Below are 22,032 nucleotides of genomic sequence, written 5' to 3' on the forward strand. Positions count from 1 at the left end.
ACAAGTTTTAATTTGGACACCCACACAAACTCAGAAGACGGTTAAAAATGTTTCACTGCAGTTTTTACTTGTTGTGTCACTTATATGAGTGCAGCCTGAATTAAGTTTGCCTGAATCTGGCGCTGCAGCTTTTATTATTGACTCAAAGGCATTTTAACGTGTGCAATAGAAAGCATTTGAGTTGTTGCAAAGACGATGTTTGAAACATTAAGCATTTATGTTTAATTCATCAAACAAGCTTTGACCCAGCATTTCATTATCTTTATTATAGTAAGTCTGTCTTAAAACAACAGTCAGGTGCCCAAATGATGACTGAAACATGTTTTTCTTGCCGTGATCATTCCTCTTGTTCAAAGTTAACATGTACTGTATTGAACACCTGAATAAACCTTCACTTTATACAATGGCAGAATAAGATAGAGATAGCTTTTTTAAGTTTGCTTGTCTTTAGAGCTACAACTATTACTCAATTAATCAATTAGTTGCAACTATTAAAGTAATCGGCAACTATTTTGATAATGATTTAATCATTTTGAGTCATTTTTAAGAGGAAAATTTCCAGTTTCTCTGATTCCAGCTTCTTAAATGTCGATATTGCTTTTAGCCCCCAAAATATTGAGGGTATCTCTGCTAGAATTAAATTAAAATTCACAGAAAATATAAGATGACTGTATCCTTTTGCTCAATAATTTTCTAGCAGTACACTTGTAGAGTTGTTAACTTTTGCAGGTACACACTATAGGTATTAAGAGTAGAAAGAATCAATAGACTCAATAGATCTTTTTCACTGCACAAATTTGTACTAGTCATAGCAAGAAAAGCACAGGTGTAATTAATAACATTAACAAGGCTCTATCAAGTCTTACTCCTGCTGCTCTTTACGCAGCCCCTCAGTTCAGCCTCTGTCTGAAACAGACCGTTTTAACTCCTGTCTCTTTAAGGCCCCTCCCAAAAAGCCTACTCTGTTCTGGTTGGCCAGCTCTTAGAAGCTGCCACTTGGCAGACACTTGACAGCTGTGCAGCTGTGCAGCTGTCAAGTGTCAACAAACCATGAAACAAACAGTAGTATTTCCACTACTTCACTATTTTTTCTCCTTCTTTACTCGATATTTCAACTTCTCAAATACATCTGTATATGTTTGAGCTGAAATCCGATCTGAAATTTGAGATGTGACAAGCTGACGTCAGCTCAATGGCAAGGTAGAAAAAAACATTGCAAATGGAGTGCTCAGAGCTGAAACCCTGGCTTTTGACTTGCAGGGAGCATTTCTACACACATTGACCTCAAATTTTGGAACTTTGACCATGTTTAACATAAATATCTGACATCACAACTGTATATAAGTAAAAGAAATCCAGAAAAAGCATAATGTCCCCTTTTAAAAACAACTAAGAAAATCAGACTCCAAATTCCATTCAACATTATTAAAGTTAAATTATTTACTGATCACAGGTTTCGCTTCGGAAGTAATATTGTTCCCTTCTCCAAAGTGGATCAAGAGCAGATGAAATACGTGCATGACAGGAAGTGCTTTGCTGTTCTGAGCTTTACCAAACAGAATCCGGTATTGTACTTGTTATGACGGTGTGATTGTACATGGCATCTAAAAAGCATTCAAGTAAAACATGAAGAATCATGTAACTGAGCTTTGCACACTTTAAAAATTGACTCCATGATGTTGGTAGAAGATGAGGATGGAGAACAAAAGGACATGTTCAAGGTCCACCACATTCCCAACCCTGCGTTCCAGAGGCACTTCCAGGCACTGCACACCTATTAGTTCTCAGTTGATGTGGTCAGAAAAGTTTTGGAGGGGGAGGTGGTGGTATTTAACATCAGAAGCAAAACCTTTTATCTTTCTAGACTTGAATAGACCTTCACCAGCTATAGGGTGTTGATATTCAACCAGGATTAAATTTACACCTTCATGTTGGAGAGTTTTTGTCAAACAGTGGATGTTTCTCACTTCTGTCTTTCTTTCTCATTTATGAATATTTTCTCTGAATCTATAAATCTCAGAGTTCTTTCTAGATTGAAAAGTATTTAATTTATTGTATGATATCATACAAATTAGTTTTCTATGTGCTTGACCCCTGTTGTGAGAATGCCGTTAAGCAGCTGTTTATGTGCAAGCCACATAATTAATAATTAATTAATTGGGAGGAAATATAATTAAATTAAATGAATCAGTATATATCTGAAAGTCATGAACTCTGAACATAGTGAGCTCCATCTCTGATATACAGGAACAGACAAATACAATGACTTGGCTATAATCAAGATATTTAACTACCAAGAAACAGAGATGAATGCGAAACACTATGCATATATACATTTATATACATTTATACAACTAAAATGAATGAATGAATGGATGCAGGAATGAATGGGTAGATTAAATTAACAAGTTACTGCCGACAGAGTGAATAAATGAATGAATGTTATCAAAAATGAGTCAAAAACGCAATAAGGGGCCAAGACTCTAAATACAGCCAATTAAACTAAATTTTTGAATAGCGCTTGCATGGTAGATGGATTTCCTACTGTTTCCTTGGTGATGAAGGGCTGATGATGAGGAGCTTTTCAGGAAGTGCCGAGCAAGGCGAAGAAGTCTCAGTTCAGTGAAACAGCTTTGGTTCACTGCTTCTCAGCAGGATGAATCCAGTCTCAGACTAGCTGAGGCCGCATAGTGGACACACACAACAGGGAGGTGTCAGTGGCAGGCTCCAGAGTTGGATAAATGGAGCTCTAAACTAATCAGAAGAGTCTTTAAAAAGTTTAACTACATGATAAAAATAGGAGATTACAAAAGAATAGATTGGTCTAATGTCAAACAGTACACCTTGGCTTGTGGCTGAAGCATCTTTGCTTTTGTCTTAATTGAGTCTCTTTCTGGAGCTCTCAGCTCTCAGTCATAGAAAAAAAACAATTCCTGAAATGCCAGGCTGAGAGGAACACAAAGGAAACAGCAGTGGTTAGCAAGACAAAAAGCAGAAGAGCAGCAGCCAAAAGGGCATGAGTGAAGAAGAACCAGACAAAGAGTTAAAAAGTAAAACTTCTTATAGCTAGGTAGCGTGTTTTTTGGAGAGAGAGGATCCTTTGACGCTCTTTTGAAGGACCACATTGTTTACTAATTAATTATTTTGTGCGGAGTGAAAACTGGCCTCCAGTGTTAAAGGGGAATAATTTTGTTCCTATCAGATATCTGAAAATTACAAATTACATTGCAAATTGAATATTCACTTGTTCTGTTGTCAATATCATCGACACATCATGAAACAGTGAGAACACTTATAATAAGAAAAGAAAGGAGAGAGAGACTCAAAGGAATGCAGTTTCTCCTAAAATTTTAGACGTAAGAGATAGGGGCTAGCAGAAGAAGGGAGGGTAGTCCATCCAGGTTTGGGCCGTCTGTATCTGAAAAGAAAAACAAAATTGTTCATTTCTCTCCTCCTGTGGTTGGTGGTGAGAAGACTGGGATTTTGTTATGTCCATTGTTTCCTTGACATCCTTATGCCTTTAGGTCAGAGGTCATCGGGTCCATGTGTGTCGGCCCCCTGCAACTACTTTTCCAAAGTGGATCAAGAGCAGATATAAGAGCAGCAAATATAAGCATGACAGGAAGTGCTTTGCTGTTCTGGGCTTTACCAAACAGAATCCGGTATTGTACTTGTTATGACATTGTGATTGTACATGGCATCTAAAAAGTATTCAAGTAAAACACGAAGAATCATGTAACTGAGCTTTGCACACTTTAAAAATTGACTCCATGATGGAGGATGGAGAACAAAAGGACATGTTCAAGGTCCACCACATTCCCAACCCTGCGTTCCAGAGGCACTTCCAGGTACTGCACACCTATTAGTTCTCAGTTGAGGCAGTCAGAAAAGTTTTGGAGGAGAGGGCGGTCGCATTTAACATCAGAAGCAAAAGACTTTATCTTTCTAGACTCGAATAGAGCTTCACTAGCTAGAGGGTGCTGATACTCACCCAGGATTACCCCTTCCTCAGTCACTGTCTCTCTCATCTCCTCTATCCCACCTCTCTTTCAGTGCCTGCACCATCGGGCAGTAAACCCCGGCACCCCTCTTCCCCCCATGGAAGAGTGGCTGAAGGCTGCCCTCAAGCGCCCTGAGGTAATTAGTGAACGTTGCTAAGCTCCACTAGAGGAGACGAAGAAGAAGTTTCCTCTCACACAAGTGGAGAAGAAAAAGAAGCCGAAGACTAGTGCTCAGATTTTTGGCAAAGAGTAAGTTTGGATTTAGTGTGGACAAGGCTGTGAATCATGTATTGAAGTGTTGTCTAAATATTTATGTAGAGGTCTGTATACAGTTTGAACTTTCATGTGTAGATATCATACTTTTATCTCCCAGTAGTGTGTGTGACTGAGGTTTTACAAAAATAAAAAAAGCTTAAATTCTTTGTCTGTATTCTACCTGACCCCTTTTCCATTTACAGCTCGGAGGAGCCAGATGCCAAGAAGGCAAAAGGAGATGAGGAAGAGGAGGAGTACAACCTGGCTAACATTGCTGAAGGCTCTGTAACGTCGGTGAGAAGCTGGGGGAGGCTGGATGACATAATAATCCTAGACAGATATCCTTACTATCAAAATCTGCTATTCCAAATAAAGTACTTCACCACTATTGTTGTGTATATTATCCATTTGACCCTGCTTCTCAGCAGAGCTAATGTCCAGAGGTCCACAGTACTTCTCACAGTCTGAGACAAAAGACAAGAACAGGATCATCATGTTGAAAAATATCAACAATAAAAGTGTGTTAACTTCATCATTGTATGTACAGTATCTTACCACAACAACCGCACATTTCCCTGATGTAAGTCATGACATCACAGTCCTGCGGTGACGTTTACGCAGGTTAGCGGTAATACAAACAATGACATAAGGATAGTATAATGTTTGTTAACTGTAAGGCTTGTAAAATGTTACTCACGTTGAGCCCAGGATCGCCCTCTGGTCCAGGGCCTCCCTGCACACACACAGCACAGGCACAGAGTGATGCAACTGGATCTAAAATTTGCTAGTATGGTCAAGTCATTATTTGAATGGTTGAGCTGTTGCTTACATCACGTCTACGGTCTCCTCTCGGCCCTCTCTTTCCTGGCTCGCCCGGCTGGCCTGAGCAGAAAACATTTTTCAGTGGAATTGCCTCATTTTTCTGAATAATATTGCATTTCTTTGGAAGTGCACAAAATAATTTTTCTGCCAATTTTCTTAGGAACTAGATTCTACTCAGGAAATAGGCTCAAAGGAAAGTATTCATAGCAAGGTCTGTGCATAATGTTGCTGTTGAGCACCAAATTCCATTCACTCTTATTGTATTATGATGGTGGCAGAAATCTCAGCTATCTCGGAATAAAATGAAGGCTATCTGCATGACTGGAAACTACAAGAGGTAAGCAAGAGAATATGTTTTGTCATAGTTTGGGTGAACTTAACTCTCAAAATCTTTGGGACTGAGCAGCATATAATGCGCACATTTTAAGTTTTGCATGTGTAGGAGCCTTTCCTGTCGCATTTCAACTACACGAACATCTGTTCTTGTTTTTTTGGTTAAAACAGAGGCAGCTCTAATTGAAATCCAAAACCTTAATTAATCAAAACTTACAGACTCTCCTGGTTTTCCTGGTTCTCCAGGGTCTCCTTTGGCGCCACATTCACCTCTGCCCCCCCTGGGCCCTTTTTTGCCTGGAACACCTCTGTCTCCCTGGGAAAAGCAGAGTTACCTCAGACTAAAGTAGCAACATTAAAGACATGCAAGAATTTCGTGAGGTAAGCAGGAAACCGTACAGTGGGCCCTCTCGTTCCAGTATTGCTGAATCCTTGCCTTCCTTTGTCACCCTTTAGAAGAAAAAAAAAAGATGTTAATGATGTTGCAGTATTTTACATGAATACCATCTCTTTGCTGAAAGTGATGATCTGAAAAGTTGAACTCTTGGCTCACCTTTACTCCTTTAGGCCCTGAGTCTCCCCTTGGTCCAGGATCTCCAGGATTTCCCATGGAGCCCTGCGACCACAAAAGAGGATATTCAATGAAAATAGTATCATTAACTGTGCGTTAACCAGTGATATTTCATTAAGAATCCCCTCAAAACAAGAGCTCTATTATGATGTGTTGCAATCTTGTGGTGTGTAATTTTAAGTAAATGTTGTACTATAAATAAACTTAAGTTGAATGTTATAAACAACATACAATTTTTCCAGGGCCCCCTGGGTCTCCTGGCTGACCCCTTGGTCCTGGTAGTCCATTGTCACCCTGTAAGAGAGAGGAAGTATCACAGAGAAAATATCTTTACTGGACATTACTTTCACTCCAGCCCACATACACAGGGCCCTATTTTAACAATCTAAGCGCACTGTCTGAAGCGCATGGCGCAAGAGCATTGAAGGCTTGTCTAAATCCACTTGTAAAAGCGTTGTACTTAATATCTTAATTAATCATGGTTGTGTTTTGGACGTAACATGCAATAAACCAATCAGAGTGTCATTTCCAATTCCCTTTAAAAGCCAAGTGCGCTTGCACCTTGGCGGATTGCTATTATAATGGCGGATTTGCAAGTAGTAAGAAGGAACGCTTCTCTGCAGAGGACACGGATCAGCTCATGCACAAAGTGAAAGCATCTCCTCCATCCACCCGATCCACTAGGATCACACTGGCCCCTGCTGCTCCTGGACCCTCCCGTGACCAGCCCTGTCGTGGTGCTCCTCACCTGCGAACCCGAGGAGGAGGAAGACCACCAGTTTAAGATCCTGTTCATTAATTTGTAGCAGATTTGTTTTCGTTTGTTTTTTTGAAAAGGTTTTTGTTTTTCTTTTTTTGTTTGTTTGTTTTTTAATGACAGTTTTGGTTCTCTTTAAAATCGTTTTGTTCGGTCATGGAGTAACAGATAAAATCAGCGGGCTTTTAATTACTGAAAGCATTGAAACCTGATTACTGTAATCTCAAATGTTAAAGAATATTTGTTAAATATTGTTCAAAAATTGTTTTGATTATGTAAAAAAAAAATTATCGTATACAGTTGCCAGGACCATGAGCTGCGGCGCTGTCCAAGGTGCTGATCTGACTGCTGGCAGCAGAAGCTTCCGGTCAATACCTTCTTTAGTTTAATCATTGTTTTCACCTGTTTCCTTGAGCATATATACACCTGTTAGCTAGTTATCTGTTAGTGTGTTCAGAGGGTTGTACTACGAAGCAAGTTCAACATACTCAGGCTTTCTTTGTGTGAGCTGGCTTGACAAACCCTAAACTCGCTATCAGAGATGATTGGTATCACAACGGTGGTTATCAACTGTCTTTGTTAACTCAGGCTTTCTTATTCAGGCTCTGTGCGTGTCCCCATAAAAGGGTACGTCGGGAAAAGTCAGGAGGAAAAGGTCATTATAACAGAGAGCTATGGAGGATATAAATACATTATCACAGAAAAAAGCAACAATGTGCAAATAAGGCGAGAGATGAATGCTGGCAGAAAATTGCTGACCGTGTCAATTCGTAAGTTAATATAATTATTTTACCATTTAATACTCTTTCAACGCCTCCCACATTCACAGCTCTTAACCTCTAAATTTGATGCAGCAGATTTAAACATTATATTCAAGAAGTGAATTTAAGTCTGACTCTGTCCTTTAATGAAGTATAAGTGGAAATCACTTTAGTTTTTGGCCAAATCGATTGAATATCAATTTTCTTTTTTTGTTCATGTTTTGTTCATTCATTTCATCGGTTTTTAGTGTTTTTTTGTTTTTTATAATTTAAAGTACAGTTAAACAAAATCGTAACCCTAACCTATTGCACCATTACAAATTTACAATATGACATAAAAAAAACAATGGTAAGTATGATAAAACACTTATCAATTTTCTAACCAGTGTTCTAATAGCTGCAATACCAGCAGTGTTCAATGGACTCAGTGGCAAATCAAGTGGTTAGTGAAAGAGCAACGCTTCTCATAGCTGTTTTAAGCCAAAATTTGGAACATAACCAGCTCCAGACCAGGTTAAGTTTAGCATAAATTGCCATGGTGATCTAGCCAGGTTGAAAGAGAGGTCAGTGGTTGGGGTGTTGAAAGTGTCGGAGGCAGGGCCCCGTTTATTCCTAGAGCTGGATAGGGCTCTGCAGCTCAGCCTTGCAGCCAATTTTTCCCAGTGGTCACTTGCGGTATTAAAGCGAAAAATACCCCTGCAGTCCAAAAAACATTTTCACTTTTCACAACACTGAAAAAATGTATCAGCTGATATACAGATGTCTCTTTCACAATGTAACTCTATGGGAAAAAGTCATTTTGGGCCCAATAGCATCATGTGACATTGTAATTACATGGTATGGCCACTATGTTGCTGTTCCTGTATCCAGTTCTCTTTTATACACCCATGTCCGATCCTCTGAAGTTAATCTGTTGTAAAAAGCGAACCATCGTCGTAACCCTGAAAACCCAGAATTAAAGCTGTAGTTAACTCCAAATCCTGCATCATAGTACAGGCCTCTGTTTTTTGTTGATCAATCCTGCAATCACTTTCCGCTGCCTCAAGATAGCAATGCACCAACAATGAGTGTGAACACACCTCATTTTAAGACACACCCATGGGCGCTCAGAGGGGCGCAAGTGCATTTGCTATTTAAACAATGAGGGCACTGGACAGGAAAATGACAACTCCATTGGTCTTGAACTAGCAAAGACACCTGCATCATGCTTTGTGCCGCTTTGCGCTGGGTGTAAGATAGGGCCAGCAGTGTTACTCAGGTTGATGTGAATTTGGCAAAGCATAGTGCAGGAGAAGTTGTGTTGTCTTTCTTTTGCAGTGCAATTTCCCAGGAAAATGTGTTCTTATGATAAGATGAGAAGATGAGATAACACTTATCTAGCTATTTTGGCAGGACACCTAGTCCATAAATTCAGTATTGGAGGTCTAAGGAAGACTTGCTGACTTCTTAAGAAGCAGCTAAGTCATCCTGCCAAAATCCACCCACAGCTTGTTCCCCTCACCTTGGTGCCCTTGAGTCCGTCTTCCCCAGGTTGGCCTCTCCCTCCATGTGGCCCTTGTTCTCCCTTAAAATAAATGAATGTGTCAGGATTTGCACCAGACCATTAATCATAACTTAATGTATACAAAACACAACAGTAACAGTAAGAGAGGTGATAATTCTGTTCCAGAGAAATATGTGAGAGGCATATTAGTTAGACTTTATTGTCTATGTGGGGGGTGGGAGGGACAGGGCTGGGGTATCAGCATTACACTTAACACACATCATCACACACAATGCATGAAGTACAACACAACAGAACACAACAATGACATGCAAGGGAGTTTAATGATCTTTCTCTGTGGGAGTAAAGCCTAGTGAAAGAGATTTAAAACTCATGGGACTGAGCTCTTTCGTTCTGTTGAAATCTCTTGTTTGTTCAGTGGAATCCACTGTGATTTGTCAGTGTGACAAAGTAAGTTGTTATTTGGCTTTCAGATCACAAATGCTCTTTCCCTCATGTTCTTCTCCTTTTGTTTTTTTTAACACACTAAGTTAAGTCATATTTGAGATGAAATTCTGTAGAATTGTATTTTAAGAGCAGATGTTCTCAGCACCACATACTTGCTCCAAAAACAACACCACAACTATAACAATGACATTCAGATTACATTGAAAACATGAAAGTGATCTAAGCTCATTTATCTGAGTGCTGAACTTACCCTCTCTCCTTTTTTCCCCATCAGGTCCTTGTCCTCCCTTTGATCCAGGGTCTCCTCTCCTTCCCTGTTAACATTTATTAATATTTCATGACAAACTACAGCAAATTCTCAAAAAGAAAGTCATTTAGTTGATAAAATAAAAGTGTTTGAAATACCTCTTCACCATTTGGTCCAGGCAAGCCTTTAATGCCCTGAAAGATTATTTCAGAGTCACCTTCTATCATTAACTGACAGTATGAGAGAAGTAATTATAAAGGAAATAAGACATCATTTGTACCGGAGTTCCCCTTTTTCCTGGCGATCCTGGATTTCCAGGATTTCCTTTTTCACCCTAAGGAACAGATATTCATGTCAGGGATTCAATTTTTTGATAAATAAGAGAAATTTTAAATTTTCAAAAGACATTTTCTGTTGCAATTTAATTTAAAGGTTACCTTTGGTCCTCTTTCACCATCAGGGCCTGGGAGACCAGATTTCCCAGGGGGGGCACTTTCACCCTAAACAACAAACAAACAACAAAAGAAACCCCCAAAACCACACAAGACATCAGTTAATGTAGATTTAGAAGACCTCACACATGCCACATGCTCAGTACACACCAGAAAATAAACTTCAGTGGATTTAAAAAAAAAAAAGAAAAAAAAAGACAGATTTGCTATTCTTAGGCTCTCACCCTTCATGGACAAATAAGTCTGCCCTGAGGGTGCAGAGCTCCTGGGAAAATTACCAGAAAATCTGAGTCAGATATATTTGGTATTTCTGACAGCTGACTTGTGTCTCCCGCTTGGCAAAGAACCAGTCAACAGAGATGTAAACATGGCTGCAAAGCTACAAACACTGTTACTTACATCTAAACAACATCTTATATTGCTAATATACAGTCAGTATAGCTAACTGAGCAATACACTGTTGGGTTGGATACTTCTAATGCAGCATTTGAGCTGATGCTAACGTTAACATGGTAACTTGCTTGCTAGCAATGTTGGCCTTAATGTCATAGTACAGCTGAGGCTAACAGGAATTTAGTGTGCTTGTTTCAGTGAAGCACAATCATGGTCTCCAAGTTACTTCTTTATCCTTTCACCTTTCCTTCTCAGCAACACTTTGACACCGACTAGTCCCACAGACTTTCATGTAGAAACTAAACTGTTCAGCTTCTTGAGGACATCCTCTTGTAGTAGGTGGGACTTTAGCATCCAGGAGATCTAGTGGATTAGTGAATGATATGTTAGGAAGTAGAGACAGGTGTGTCAGTGGGAGGTGCTTAGGTAAGAAAAGGCCAAGCTTGAAGTGTGGTAGGCCTCTTTGTTTTCTGCCTGTTGTTTGAGGCACACACACTGAGATCTAGGGTAAAAGACATGCAGTAATTTTCAAGTGTCATATGTGAAGTTCAGATAGGAAATTTATATCTCTGTAGGTAAACTGATTTAACACAGCCGTCCCCACCTAAATAGACAGCTGTTGTAATTCAAAGTACCTTAGATAAGTCATGGTTTTACACATATGTTAGTCAGCCAAAATGTCATATTTACTACGAGTATCGTTTTTTTGTTTAAAGATGATGATCTGCCCAGATAAAGTGAAATTGCCCAACTCAACAGAATAGCTGAGAATCTGGGGCTGCAAATATTTTTTCTTCTGATATATGCCATGAAATGTTGGACTGTATATACTATAATACTGGTTGACTGTTCTTCTCTTTGTACTGTATATTGACTGGTAAGCCCGAGCTGTTCCTGGAGGACACACACCCCTATGGCTGCTTGGGTTGTGAATTTAAATTTCTGGTATTTATTGAGAAATGTCTATAAGTGAAAGAGGATGGGAAATTGAATTTATTTACATTTATTTGCTCTAGTTCATTTGTCTGTCTTTGTCTTCTAATTTTAGTCAAGCACCAATTATTATCCATTAGGTTTTTTTAATTGTTTGTTGATGCTGCCAGATTTTTAATATTTTAAAGATAGAACTAATGCTGGTCCTCCTGTCCTCCTGTTGGGATTACTGGTGACAGCCAGTGGGTGCACTGGGGACAATTTCACGTGGTTTGGCACCTGGTATATTTTGGCTGTAGTGATTATTCTTTACAATTGATTCTTGTAGTGATTATTTTTGACAAAGATGCTGACAAAAGCATTGCTCTGATAATTGAAGTTGGTTTATTCTGCACGATTTTCTGCTCACACAGGTGTTTCACTAGCTATACATCCTCAGAAAAACTGTTTTCCTGGCAGATTATGTTGCTCAGCTGCTCTAACAGCCAAGCTACATGTGGAGCTGGTTGATCAGGGTCTTCAAGGCTCTGTGATATGCTCTGAAGCACCATCTTTCAGCTAAAGCAACTGCACTCAAATTTTCTTCAGATAATTGTAGATATTTCACTCTGGACCAAAGTACTTGATTGACACACTGATTCTGTCTCTAGAGCCCTAGAGTGGTTAATAAAAGTCAGCTGAATGTTTCAGTTTCTATTCATTCTGTCTCTTTACAGCAAAAGAGAATAATGAGAAGACCCTTGCCTTGATTTAATACAGACCTTTTCACCTTTCTCACCCGGTGTCCCAGGTTCACCAATGTTTCCAGGGTAGCCATCTGGTCCCTTTTAGAGATGAAAATAAAATTTTGGTAGTTCAGTAACTTTTTACAACAACAGGGATGATGAATTGTAAAATTCACCAGCCAGATTCATTATTTCACCTAAAAGATATGATTAAAGATGATATCTAGAATAATAATAACCAAATAGTATAAGGACTTACCTTGTCACCTGGATCACCTTTGCAACCAGGAGCCCCGATTCGGCCAATCTTACCCTGAAGATTTCACAGAGGATATCATATCAGCATACTTAACATACAAGAGTCATGATATATCTTTTACTTTTTTGTAGGAAGACTCACCTTTTGTCCATCAGTTCCATTCCTGCCAGATACTCCTCTCACACCCTGAGTGTTTGGAGGTCAGTGAAGACAGAAAATTAACTACAGTATGTAAATCTTGACTATATGCACAGTGTAAGATGTAGTATGATATAAAGAGAAAATATGTATGTAAGCATGATATTACCCTTGCTCCACTTAGTCCAATGTCACCCTGTTGAAGTAAAACAGATTTATGAAGCCAAACAGCACTTCATTCAATCTGACAGATCAACAGAAAAGTAGGAACATAAAGATTTCAACCTCACCTTGTCACCTTTCAAACCAGTCTCTCCCTATATCAGAGCACAAAAGGACATGTTTTTGAAATGAAAAAGGAAAACATGGATAACCATGTAGCACACACAATCATAAGTCAGTAGTTCTCAGCAAACCTTTTTGCCGAGTGGCCCAATTCGACCTTCAATGCCAGGATCACCCTGTAAAATAAACAATGATATTTGACATTTAAAGTGATGATACAGTATTTTGAGGGGATTCAAGTGTAATAATGATATTTGGTTGTTAAATTCCTGTAGACATAATCTACCTACCTGTCTCCCCTTTTCCCCTTTTGGGCCAGGAATACCACTGTCTCCTTTCCTACCCTATAAATAAACAGAAATATTGATTTTTTTTAAAAAAACAAAACAACTTTGGTACAAGCAGAAACATACATCATTTATTTATTTTTGTTTTGATTTTGTTTCTTAATACTTACTTTTGAACCGTCAAACCCTTTTGGTCCAGGCATCCCAGGAATGTTAAGGCATTTTTCTTCATAACACTACAAGACCAGTTAAGAAAACAAAACAATTTTAAATATGGTAATACATGAAAACAAAGGAAACGAGAGATTTGGTGCAATGACATATCTGTACACATTATAATTGCAAGGTTTAAAAAGGTTTTCTTACTTTTAAATAGGCTTGATATTTCTGTAAAGAAAAGACTGAAGTAAGTGAAAAGTAAATCTACACAAACACCAAACAAAAATATAAAAATATAAGCATTCAAAGCAAAAAAATGTTTCAGATCACCATGGCTTTATGATACGATCAATCGTTTTGGTCTTTTGACTGATTGATTGATTTGATTGTCTATCTACAGTGTCCACAGCTATATAGTCATCACGGTACACATCAATAGGAGAGCTGGCTATCTCCCTCATCCCTAATTTGTCAATGATCTTGGATGCTGCCACTGAGAACAGATGGATCCCCTGGTCTCGGGCCTTCTCTGCCATCTCCTTGATCCCCCCACATGGGCTTCCTGTCACATAGCCATCAGTGATGACCACAGAGAAGAGGGCAGTCTCGTTCTCCTTAAGGTTTTGGTGGGTCATTTTGTATGTCATGTTTTTGAGGGCGCAGTCGGTGTAGGTGCCTCTGCCGAGGTAGTCGATCTTATTGACATTCTCGATGAAGTTCTCCCTGGTTGTAAATGAGCTGTAGAACACTTGCTTCTGAGAGAAATGCAGGCCTCCTATGGACCAGTTAAAGCTGACCTGGTCCCAGTACACCTCATTATCCAGCTTCTGAGCAAAGATCTTGGTGAAATTCTTGACCTTGTCCACCAGTATTGAAATTGGGGCCTCTTGCAAGGCGATGCTCTCTGAGGTGTCAATGACGAAATACAGCTTGATGGGGCAGTCTTTTATCCTAGCTGGAGGAGAGGACAATGACAAAAATAAATATTCAAATCAGAAATTCTACGGGAAATACAAACATAATAAATGAAAAGGCCTTAATTCTTCTCAGGCAACTCCAACAATAACATATTTTACTGGGCTAGAAAAAAATTAATGGAACTCAATCTCACTTCTTGGTGGGCCTGGACTATAACCTTGGCAAGGTACTGGCCCCGATCCACGAGAGGTCAGGATACCTTGAGAGAGAGACTGCAGCATGTAGCATGCACAGAAAGATGAACCTGAAATGACTGCCATTTTCCTGCAGCCCCTGAAAAAAACAAGACAGAGAGGAGTGCACTGTAGGACAGTTGTACAAAGCTCACTTTTCATGCCAAAACCCCTTTTAAATGCAGGAAATAGCTGTCAAACAAGTGAGTCTTCAAAGAAGGCATCTCAACAGCACCCGGGAATATTTATCTTTGTTTTGAACAATGTCAGAGAATAACCACACTGTGTGGAAAAAGAAGACAACATCTGAATGATAGCTGAAATGGAAATTTTAGTTGTTGCTTCCTACCTGTTTAAGTTTCCCAGACTATCTCATGTCAAGACTCCCAAAACATAAAGAAGACAATAGATTGATAAGAGTTGTTCTGTTATGCCGATAGGAAGGCGGTGGAATGTAAATACTTTTACTTGTACTTAAGTAATAATAATATAATAATAAACTTTTTATATAGCACTTCTCAAAAACAAGTTTACAAAGTGCTTCACAGACATTGAACAAAATACACAATGCAAATACATATCGAAAAGTTACAAGGCAATAAGAAATGTAAACAAAGGTAATCTTAAGAATTAAAAAAAAGAAAAAGAAACCTCTAATTAAATGCAATTAAATAAAAATGAGTTTTTAAAAGAGTTTTAAAAACTCGCTAGGTCTATTTCAGGGGGACTTTAGCTTTAGCCCCCCTGAAATCTTCTTTAACTCCCCCAAAATAAATCTACTTTATTAGTTTAAATCATCAATAGTTTTTTCTTCATTCATTTTTCATTAAAGTCCCCACATTCACAATGTACCTAAAACGCAAGGCACTAGGACCTGGGAGAGGCTGCTGCTGCTCTAATCCAGCGTTTCCATTGGCTGTGCTGCCCGCTCAGAGCCCACAGTAGAGACTGTGACGGTAGTCAGAAACTACCGAAGTGACGAGATGCCGGCGAAGACTTCATCAGGATAAACATTATATACAGAGTGAGATAGTAAGTAGTTACAGAGTGAAGCTGCATAGCTCCAATATGAATTTGTGGTAAATGATGGTCAATGTAGCGAGCTATCAAGTTGTTACTCGTTTGTTTCTTGCTTAACGTTATCTAACCTTAGGTTTATGTGAGGAAAAGACAAGAGGATAGGCTATATAACACTAACATTAAACAGTGGAAACCGCTTATATGGATCAAGAAGCTCAGGACATAATCAGTCCTATACAAATGCTGTTTAAATAATTTGCTGATAGTTATCAAGTAGCCCGCTTACAGAGTTCATTTTGGGTCTTTTCATACATGAAAACATGGAGGGAAAAAATAAAATTACTGTAATTAACTCTGTTTTTATTTTTATGTGTTACCTTACTCCCATGATACACATGTTATTGTAATTTGCGGCTGCGGCACCACTATCAGGAGTGCGGGGGTGCTGAGTGTGTTTATTTGTAACCACCGTGAAACAATCAAAAAATAACGTTTTCCTCCTCTCATTCACCGGCTTTCAGGCTACCACTGCTCGCTCTTCTCATCCACCCTCTAGCTCGCTTGAGCACTGCTTCCCTCTCTGTCTCTGTCTCTGTCTCTCTCTCTCTCTCTCTCTCTCTCTCTCTCTCTCTCTCTCTCTCTCTCTCTCATCTTAAAACGAGTCAGGAAGGCATCAGCAGCGAAACAAGTGTTTAAAACAGCTGTACTGTACTTTGAAACAGCTACAGTAAATAGCAAACCTGGCAATTTCATTACTTTTTAATTTGTGTAATAAATATATAAATGTCAATTAGATGGTTATCTGCATGAGAAATAAAGAAAAAGAAAAAAATCGGTTATAATTATCATCTGATCCGCTTATAGTAATTAATTTGACCCAGACAAACGTGATCACTATAAGTGGTTTCCACTGTATGAACTAGCTGATGACTAGTGTGAACGAAGAAAGAGATAGAAATAATGTTATTGACAGCTCTTTACATATTTTGCTTGTATATGCCTCTTAAGTATTTCAAAACAATCATATCAGTAGTGTGTTGTAGTAGTGTTGTCAGAGTGTGTTGATCATAACGCAATTTTATATCCCTCATTTCCTCAACATATAGATGGATATACGACATTTCTTCAAAAAGGCAGCAGCTCTGCCAAAGGCCAGTCAGGTGAGAAGATTTTGCCAGTTCAGACAAATACAAACTTAAACTGGTTGATCACTCGTTAAGCCTTGAGTCAATCTGAGTGTAATAAAAGAACATGTTACTGAAAACAGGAGAGGAAGAGGAGGAAGATGGAGGAGACTGACAGGGCTGAAGGAGCAGGTCTGATGGAGGTTAGTGATCAAGAAGAAAGTGAATGGGAGTTGTTTAAGCTTTCAGTTAAAATTAATACTGAATTTTATGACATAGGCCTATTACTCATACTAGGCATAAACTAGCCTAAATGATTTTATGACATTTTTAGTTCTAGAGGTTCACACATCTAACATCAGTCCGTATATGAGTAACATACTTAGGACCTGCAACTTATCTAAGAGGGAAGAGATAGCATTCCTTGACTTCAATACCTTTGCTTGATCTGTGCCTGTTGTAAGTGGATGGATAGCATTTAAGTCATATTAGATCCGTGCCTATTACAGTCTTTAAAGAGACAGATCTATTGTGTTGATTTTACACCTATTGCTACTCTAAAAATTTATGACAAACAGACATTTTGGGGCCATTTTAAAAAAAAAATTCCTCCCCCCAGCCCTCCCTTGTAAAGTTTTGATACACAAATGTGTTTTCAGTTGGTTTTTTTTTTGGGTGAAATATTGGATCATTTGAACATTTATTGAAATGAAACCATGTGACCATAGACATCTGAAATGTGACCCCAACTTCTGCTTTTTGTAAGACGTCTAAAGCCAAAATGTTGGAAACCACTGGTTTAACCTTTAACGATGTGTTGTATTTTAAAAGCTTGTTATATTATCCATTATGTCAAATCTTCATCTGTAACTAAAGCTATCAAATAAATGTAGTGGAGTAGAAAGTACAATATTATAGTGGAAGGATAAAGTAGCATAACATGGAAATACTAAAGTACTAAAGTACAAGTACCTCATAAATTGTACTTAAGTACAATACTTGAGCAAATGTACTTAGTTACTTTCCACACATATGTTAAGTGAAGAGGAATTAAACACATTTGATATTTTAAATTAGCTGCCTGACTGTCTGTCCTTTAGGAAAGTTAAAATAAAGTTACTCACCGTGGCGACACTGCTGACAATTTAAAATACAAGCTGTCAGGAAACTCAAGCAGATAATCATTTCAATTGGAATTCATTCCCATATCAGTGCACTTGGCCATTTTATTCTCAACTCAACGCACCCACAAACACACGCAGGAGGATTTCATTGGTTAACATTCGTATCATTGTTTGTCATTTGGAACAGAAGCTGGATTCAGAGCAGTGTCCATAAAAAACAAACAGCCACTGAGCAAGTTCGAAAAGAAAAAACTAGAAGTATGTTTTTTTGGTTCAAAAAAGAAGAAGAATCTGATTGTAAATGTTCAGGTTGCCTCTCCTGCAAATTTTTCCCAGCATTGTCACTGACCATTAAGGCTTCTTGGCTTGAGAGTACCTGTCATCTCATCTCACCTCAACAATGATGAACAGCTCATCAAAATGCTCCTTTTCATTTTCAGGCATACGAGAAGTGGCAGGTAGTGAGTTTGATGCTTTTTCCCAGTGTGACTCAGACTTCATAGCACATTAGCTGCATGCAATTTATCCAGTTTCAATAGTTCAGTGATCTACTATTGAAATTCTGCAAAAAAAACCCATTATTGGGTCAGTTTTCTGCAGATGAAAGCAGTGCTCACAATGGTTTTATTACACTGTACACCAACAAGGAGAAAGGCAACTCCTCTGAAATCACTGGTTTGTATGAAGCTCACACATTCATGATTTACAAAATGCCTCACCGATTCCCTTTAGGAGGAATGTTAGAAATGTTAAAAGCTTTAAAATTTGATAGAAAATGTGATTGATAAGTTTCATGAAAGGCTTAGTTTTTTGTGTCATGGTTACTTCAAACTAAAAATTGCAAAACCACCACAGGAGTCCTGCTTTGTTTCATTCCAACTGCTTTTATGATAAAAAAAAAAAAATATTTTTCTGAAGAGGTATGGTGCGGATGTTGTTAGTGTTACGGAATTTTCCATCTTTAGGTGTTACAAATTGGGTTATACTGGGTCAAGCATGGGCCTTGAGGTCACAGAGTAAGCAACATCAAGTCTTACAGAGAGAGACACTGCCTCTCCTTGGATATGCAGCTATCTGGGTGTTTAGGAGCCACTCTGATAAAGAGTGAACCGGCGTTGTCCCAGTAACCAAGCTCAGGGAGATGGCCTGAGACTCCCAGACAACACAGATAGGTGAATGCATAGATTCATGGGCATAATCAGACATTCAAACCAGAATGTGCTGACAGTGACCTGAAGTTCCATGCAAGGTGACCTGAACTAACACGGGTAAAGTGCAGTTCTTTGCTTTAGAAACTAGTGAACCAATTAGACTAATTTCTCATATTGTGGGCTGATCTGTTGGGGTTAAAGACTAAAAGCCAGACCTTCAGAGGGCAGAACGGGAAGAGACAGCATCTTGTGCAGAACACCTTGATGTTTACTGTTTCAGTTCTCCGCTGGGCCAAGTGTTTCAATAAACATTCTCAGCATTAAAACATCAAAGGCTCGTGCACACTTTCTTCACCGAGGTGTTGACCAACGCTCAATATTTCCACAACAGTTAGAAATTCGACAAAACCAGGAAATCCTGAAACTGTGTATGGCAATGCTTCCAAACCTGACCCTGCAGGGGTCAGTAAAGGGATAACTTTAAATGGTTAATAGTGCATTAAAAGTAAAGTGCAACTTCATATTTCCTGCCCCAGCAACATCTACAGGAACTGAATTTTAACATTTAGTTACTTCCTAAGCATGAAATAGAGATGATCTTAACATGTGCAGCAGAGCACAGTTAAATATTGCAACTGCTGAAGACATGAGGCCCATATTAATCCTGAAATAAAATACTCAGGTAATAAATTCCTTTGCGTTTGGTTGTCTTTTTGAGATGGGGTTTATCAAAGCAAGGTGTGTGCGCCTGTGAATTCAAACAGACAAGGAGTGAAGAGAAGGGAGGTGAGCAGCTTCATGGTGAACTCTCGGCAACCTCCCGGCTCCTTGCAAGTTGGCTCTATAAAGCAGCTCCACACCCATTGATATCAGCACTTCACGACTTAAATAATTCAGCAGAAAATCACAGCACTACCTGATTCTCTGCAGATACTGTACTGTATTCCAGGCATTTAAATATGATGAGGAATAGCAGAGTTGCAAAACAGTACATCCACCATGTAATGGGGAGACTAATTAGAAATAATACTTAAAAGTCTAAACTGCACTTCACAATTATGCTTTTTTGACACATTCAGCTACATAACTGCAGGTAGTTATCATTCGACACTGTGTTTCACACGCAATTAAAGTTGAATAAAAGATCAATGTCAGCTCTGTTATATTGATAAGATAAGGTTACCACTTGGTTTCTGTGCAAGTGCCTTGCAAAAATCTTCAGGACTGGAAAAAAAAAAAGCATTACATTAAGCCCCAGCATCACTTTAAATAATGCATATCGTTCATAGCATATGTATTTTTAAGCTAATGGTGTGTTTTAATATGATGCATGTTGGCTCAAAGGCAAAATGTTTTCGCTCTGTGATTGGCTCTGGCTTTTTGCTTGTAATGGATACTAGCATCAAAATGTTTTTATGAGACATGCATCCTAATGAGTAACCGTACAATAGTGTCTAGAGTGTTTAGATGCAAAGTGTCATAGTGTCAGTCTGTTGAAGTTGTTAAGAAAAATGAGTAACATCAATAACCTGCTCCCTGCCCTGCTGTGAGCATGTTTTTAACAGTGTTTCGCCCCCTCTCACAACATGCTTTTGAGATCTGGTGTCCCCTGGGATAAAACTTATCTTTCATGGACATGAAATACGAGCCGTGGAGAAATATCAAAGAGCATATCTGAATCTGAGAGCCAAGAGATGGCGAAATCACTGACTTTGGGAGCCAAAAGTGAACATGAATATGTGCCTAATGGACTGCAAGTGACAACAACACTTTGGAGCAGGAACATGTTTTCATGCACGGACCGATAACTGTCCTTCCAACAGTTTTTCTCCATTGTTCAGATGCATCATCCTGCAAAAGGTCCTGTTGTGTCACTTGAGAGCAGGTGACACAAAATTGTACTCCAAAAACAGCAAATGCCTGCTCAAAAACTGCTTAAATCTCTTCATACAATCAACAAAATCACATAATGAGTGTCTAAAAAAGAAAATGCTATTCTTTTTCAAAACTGTACATCAAAACCGCCATTAGTGATGGTAAAAAGAGCAGAACATGAAGTACACGCACACTGGAATCACAGCTCCCTTTAACTTTATTCCTCAGGCAAAATCAGAGGAAGACTCAGTTGGGTGAAACATCACTAATAAAATTACAGGGAGCTGTGATTCCATTGTGTTCCTTGTTGTCTTTTTGTATCCGGCATCCATCCCACTGAGGTTTTGTGGATGTGCACATGACTACTTTTAACTTATTCTAAAAAAAACCTCAACTGTAATAAAGTATTCCATAGCTTGCTGGTCATTTACATCGGGCCATAGATATTCATCTGCCTACTGTAATATTCTCTCTGATCTGACATTTTAGATTTTGTATGACAAATTCAACCATCTTCTTCTTGCTCTCTCTGCTTCATTTTTTATATATAGTCTGTGTAAAACCTGGTGAGTCCCTTCACATGTGACTTCAAACTGATTACAGAGTCAAAGGTTTTGTAATTTTGCATATTTTCGCACAGGGATTGAGCCGACACAACGGAAAACATTTTTCTCAAAATGTGATTTGAAAGTGATAATGGGGTGAAAAGAACAGAAAAATATGAATCAAAGAATCAAAACGTTTAGTGAATGCAGTCAAATCACTGCATCATGTGGACGATGTATCTGAACAATATAAAGAAAAACACGCAGTACATCATCTTAACATCAAGAGCATTTTTACACAGTTTTCTTATGAACTACTGCATTTATTTAAAAGAAAAAATAGTGAATGTACCCCACATTTGTCGTTCACTACTTTGATGCAGATTAAAAAATCTAAACAATTTCCATTTTACATGTAAATTAAGAGTTTTGTGCAACTTTGGTAAATGCTCTCTCTCTTCTGTTCCTCACAGACAGATGTCCTGGTAAAAATGTGAACTATTTTCATGGTGAAGATAATCTACAGTACACTCAAACTCCCACTTACTAATGTGGTTGAAAGTTTAAAATCGTTAATAAATGGACCCTTGAGCTTAGATTCTCTTCACCAAACAGTCTATTGTTCACAAAGGTCAAGAATGAACATCCATGCACATATTATAGAAATCATTCTTCACCCCAAATCCCCAAAATAACTATTTTCCAACCAGTTC

At 38.6% G+C, this 22,032-nt stretch overlaps 2 protein-coding genes and 1 long non-coding RNA gene across 4 annotated transcripts; 1 reads left to right on the plus strand and 2 right to left on the minus strand.

The window, feature by feature from the left end:
* Positions 1-1,309: 1,309 nt before the first annotated feature.
* Positions 1,310-6,145, plus strand: LOC121906894. Of its 2 annotated transcripts, XR_006098761.1 has the most exons (5): positions 1,310-3,848; positions 4,054-4,250; positions 4,460-4,550; positions 5,658-5,792; positions 5,979-6,145. It is a non-coding gene; the product is annotated as an uncharacterized LOC121906894 (long non-coding RNA). The 2 variants fall into 2 exon arrangements; XR_006098760.1 differs by lacking the exons at positions 5,658-5,792; positions 5,979-6,145 and having other exon boundaries at positions 2,373-3,848; positions 4,460-4,567.
* On the minus strand, positions 4,637-13,052 carry LOC121906893 (collagen alpha-2(VI) chain-like). Its single transcript, XM_042426090.1, has 19 exons — positions 13,015-13,052; positions 12,889-12,915; positions 12,768-12,794; positions 12,602-12,646; positions 12,461-12,514; positions 12,238-12,300; positions 10,136-10,198; positions 9,979-10,032; positions 9,857-9,892; positions 9,702-9,765; positions 9,002-9,064; positions 6,214-6,276; positions 5,965-6,027; positions 5,811-5,861; positions 5,629-5,727; positions 5,086-5,138; positions 4,954-4,989; positions 4,812-4,857; positions 4,637-4,720 (listed from the first exon to the last, which is right to left on the minus strand). Exons 4-18 carry the CDS (start codon positions 12,619-12,621, stop codon positions 4,842-4,844), a joined length of 798 nt encoding a protein of 265 aa, XP_042282024.1. The 5' UTR covers positions 12,622-12,646; positions 12,768-12,794; positions 12,889-12,915; positions 13,015-13,052; the 3' UTR covers positions 4,637-4,720; positions 4,812-4,841.
* On the minus strand, positions 13,006-14,528 carry LOC121906497 (collagen alpha-2(VI) chain-like). The gene is made up of 5 exons (XM_042425369.1): positions 14,441-14,528; positions 13,728-14,284; positions 13,341-13,406; positions 13,174-13,227; positions 13,006-13,059 (listed from the first exon to the last, which is right to left on the minus strand). The coding sequence occupies exons 1-5, from the start codon at positions 14,526-14,528 to the stop codon at positions 13,006-13,008; spliced, it is 819 nt and encodes a 272-aa protein (XP_042281303.1).
* Positions 14,529-22,032: the final 7,504 nt, after the last annotated feature.

This window comes from Thunnus maccoyii, chromosome 11, assembly GCF_910596095.1.
Source record: "Thunnus maccoyii chromosome 11, fThuMac1.1, whole genome shotgun sequence".
Lineage (NCBI taxonomy): Eukaryota > Metazoa > Chordata > Actinopteri > Scombriformes > Scombridae > Thunnus > Thunnus maccoyii.

Coding starts and splice junctions, on each gene's coding strand:
- LOC121906893 (XM_042426090.1), bottom strand. CDS start 12,621: ATGGAACTGATGGACAAAAG. Junction 9,065..9,701: donor TGGGGAAAAAAGGAGAGAGG/GTAAGTTCAGCA, acceptor ATTTATTTTAAG/GGAGAACAAGGGCCACATGG. Junction 5,139..5,628: donor CAGGAAAACCAGGAGAGTCT/GTAAGTTTTGAT, acceptor TTTTCTGCTCAG/GCCAGCCGGGCGAGCCAGGA.
- LOC121906497 (XM_042425369.1), bottom strand. CDS start 14,528: ATGCTGCAGTCTCTCTCTCAAGGTATCCTGACCTCTCGTGGATCGGGG. Junction 13,407..13,727: donor ACTATATAGCTGTGGACACT/GTAGATAGACAA, acceptor CTGGTCTTGTAG/TGTTATGAAGAAAAATGCCT. Junction 13,060..13,173: donor AAGGGGAAAAGGGGAGACAG/GTAGGTAGATTA, acceptor TTTATTTTACAG/GGTGATCCTGGCATTGAAGG.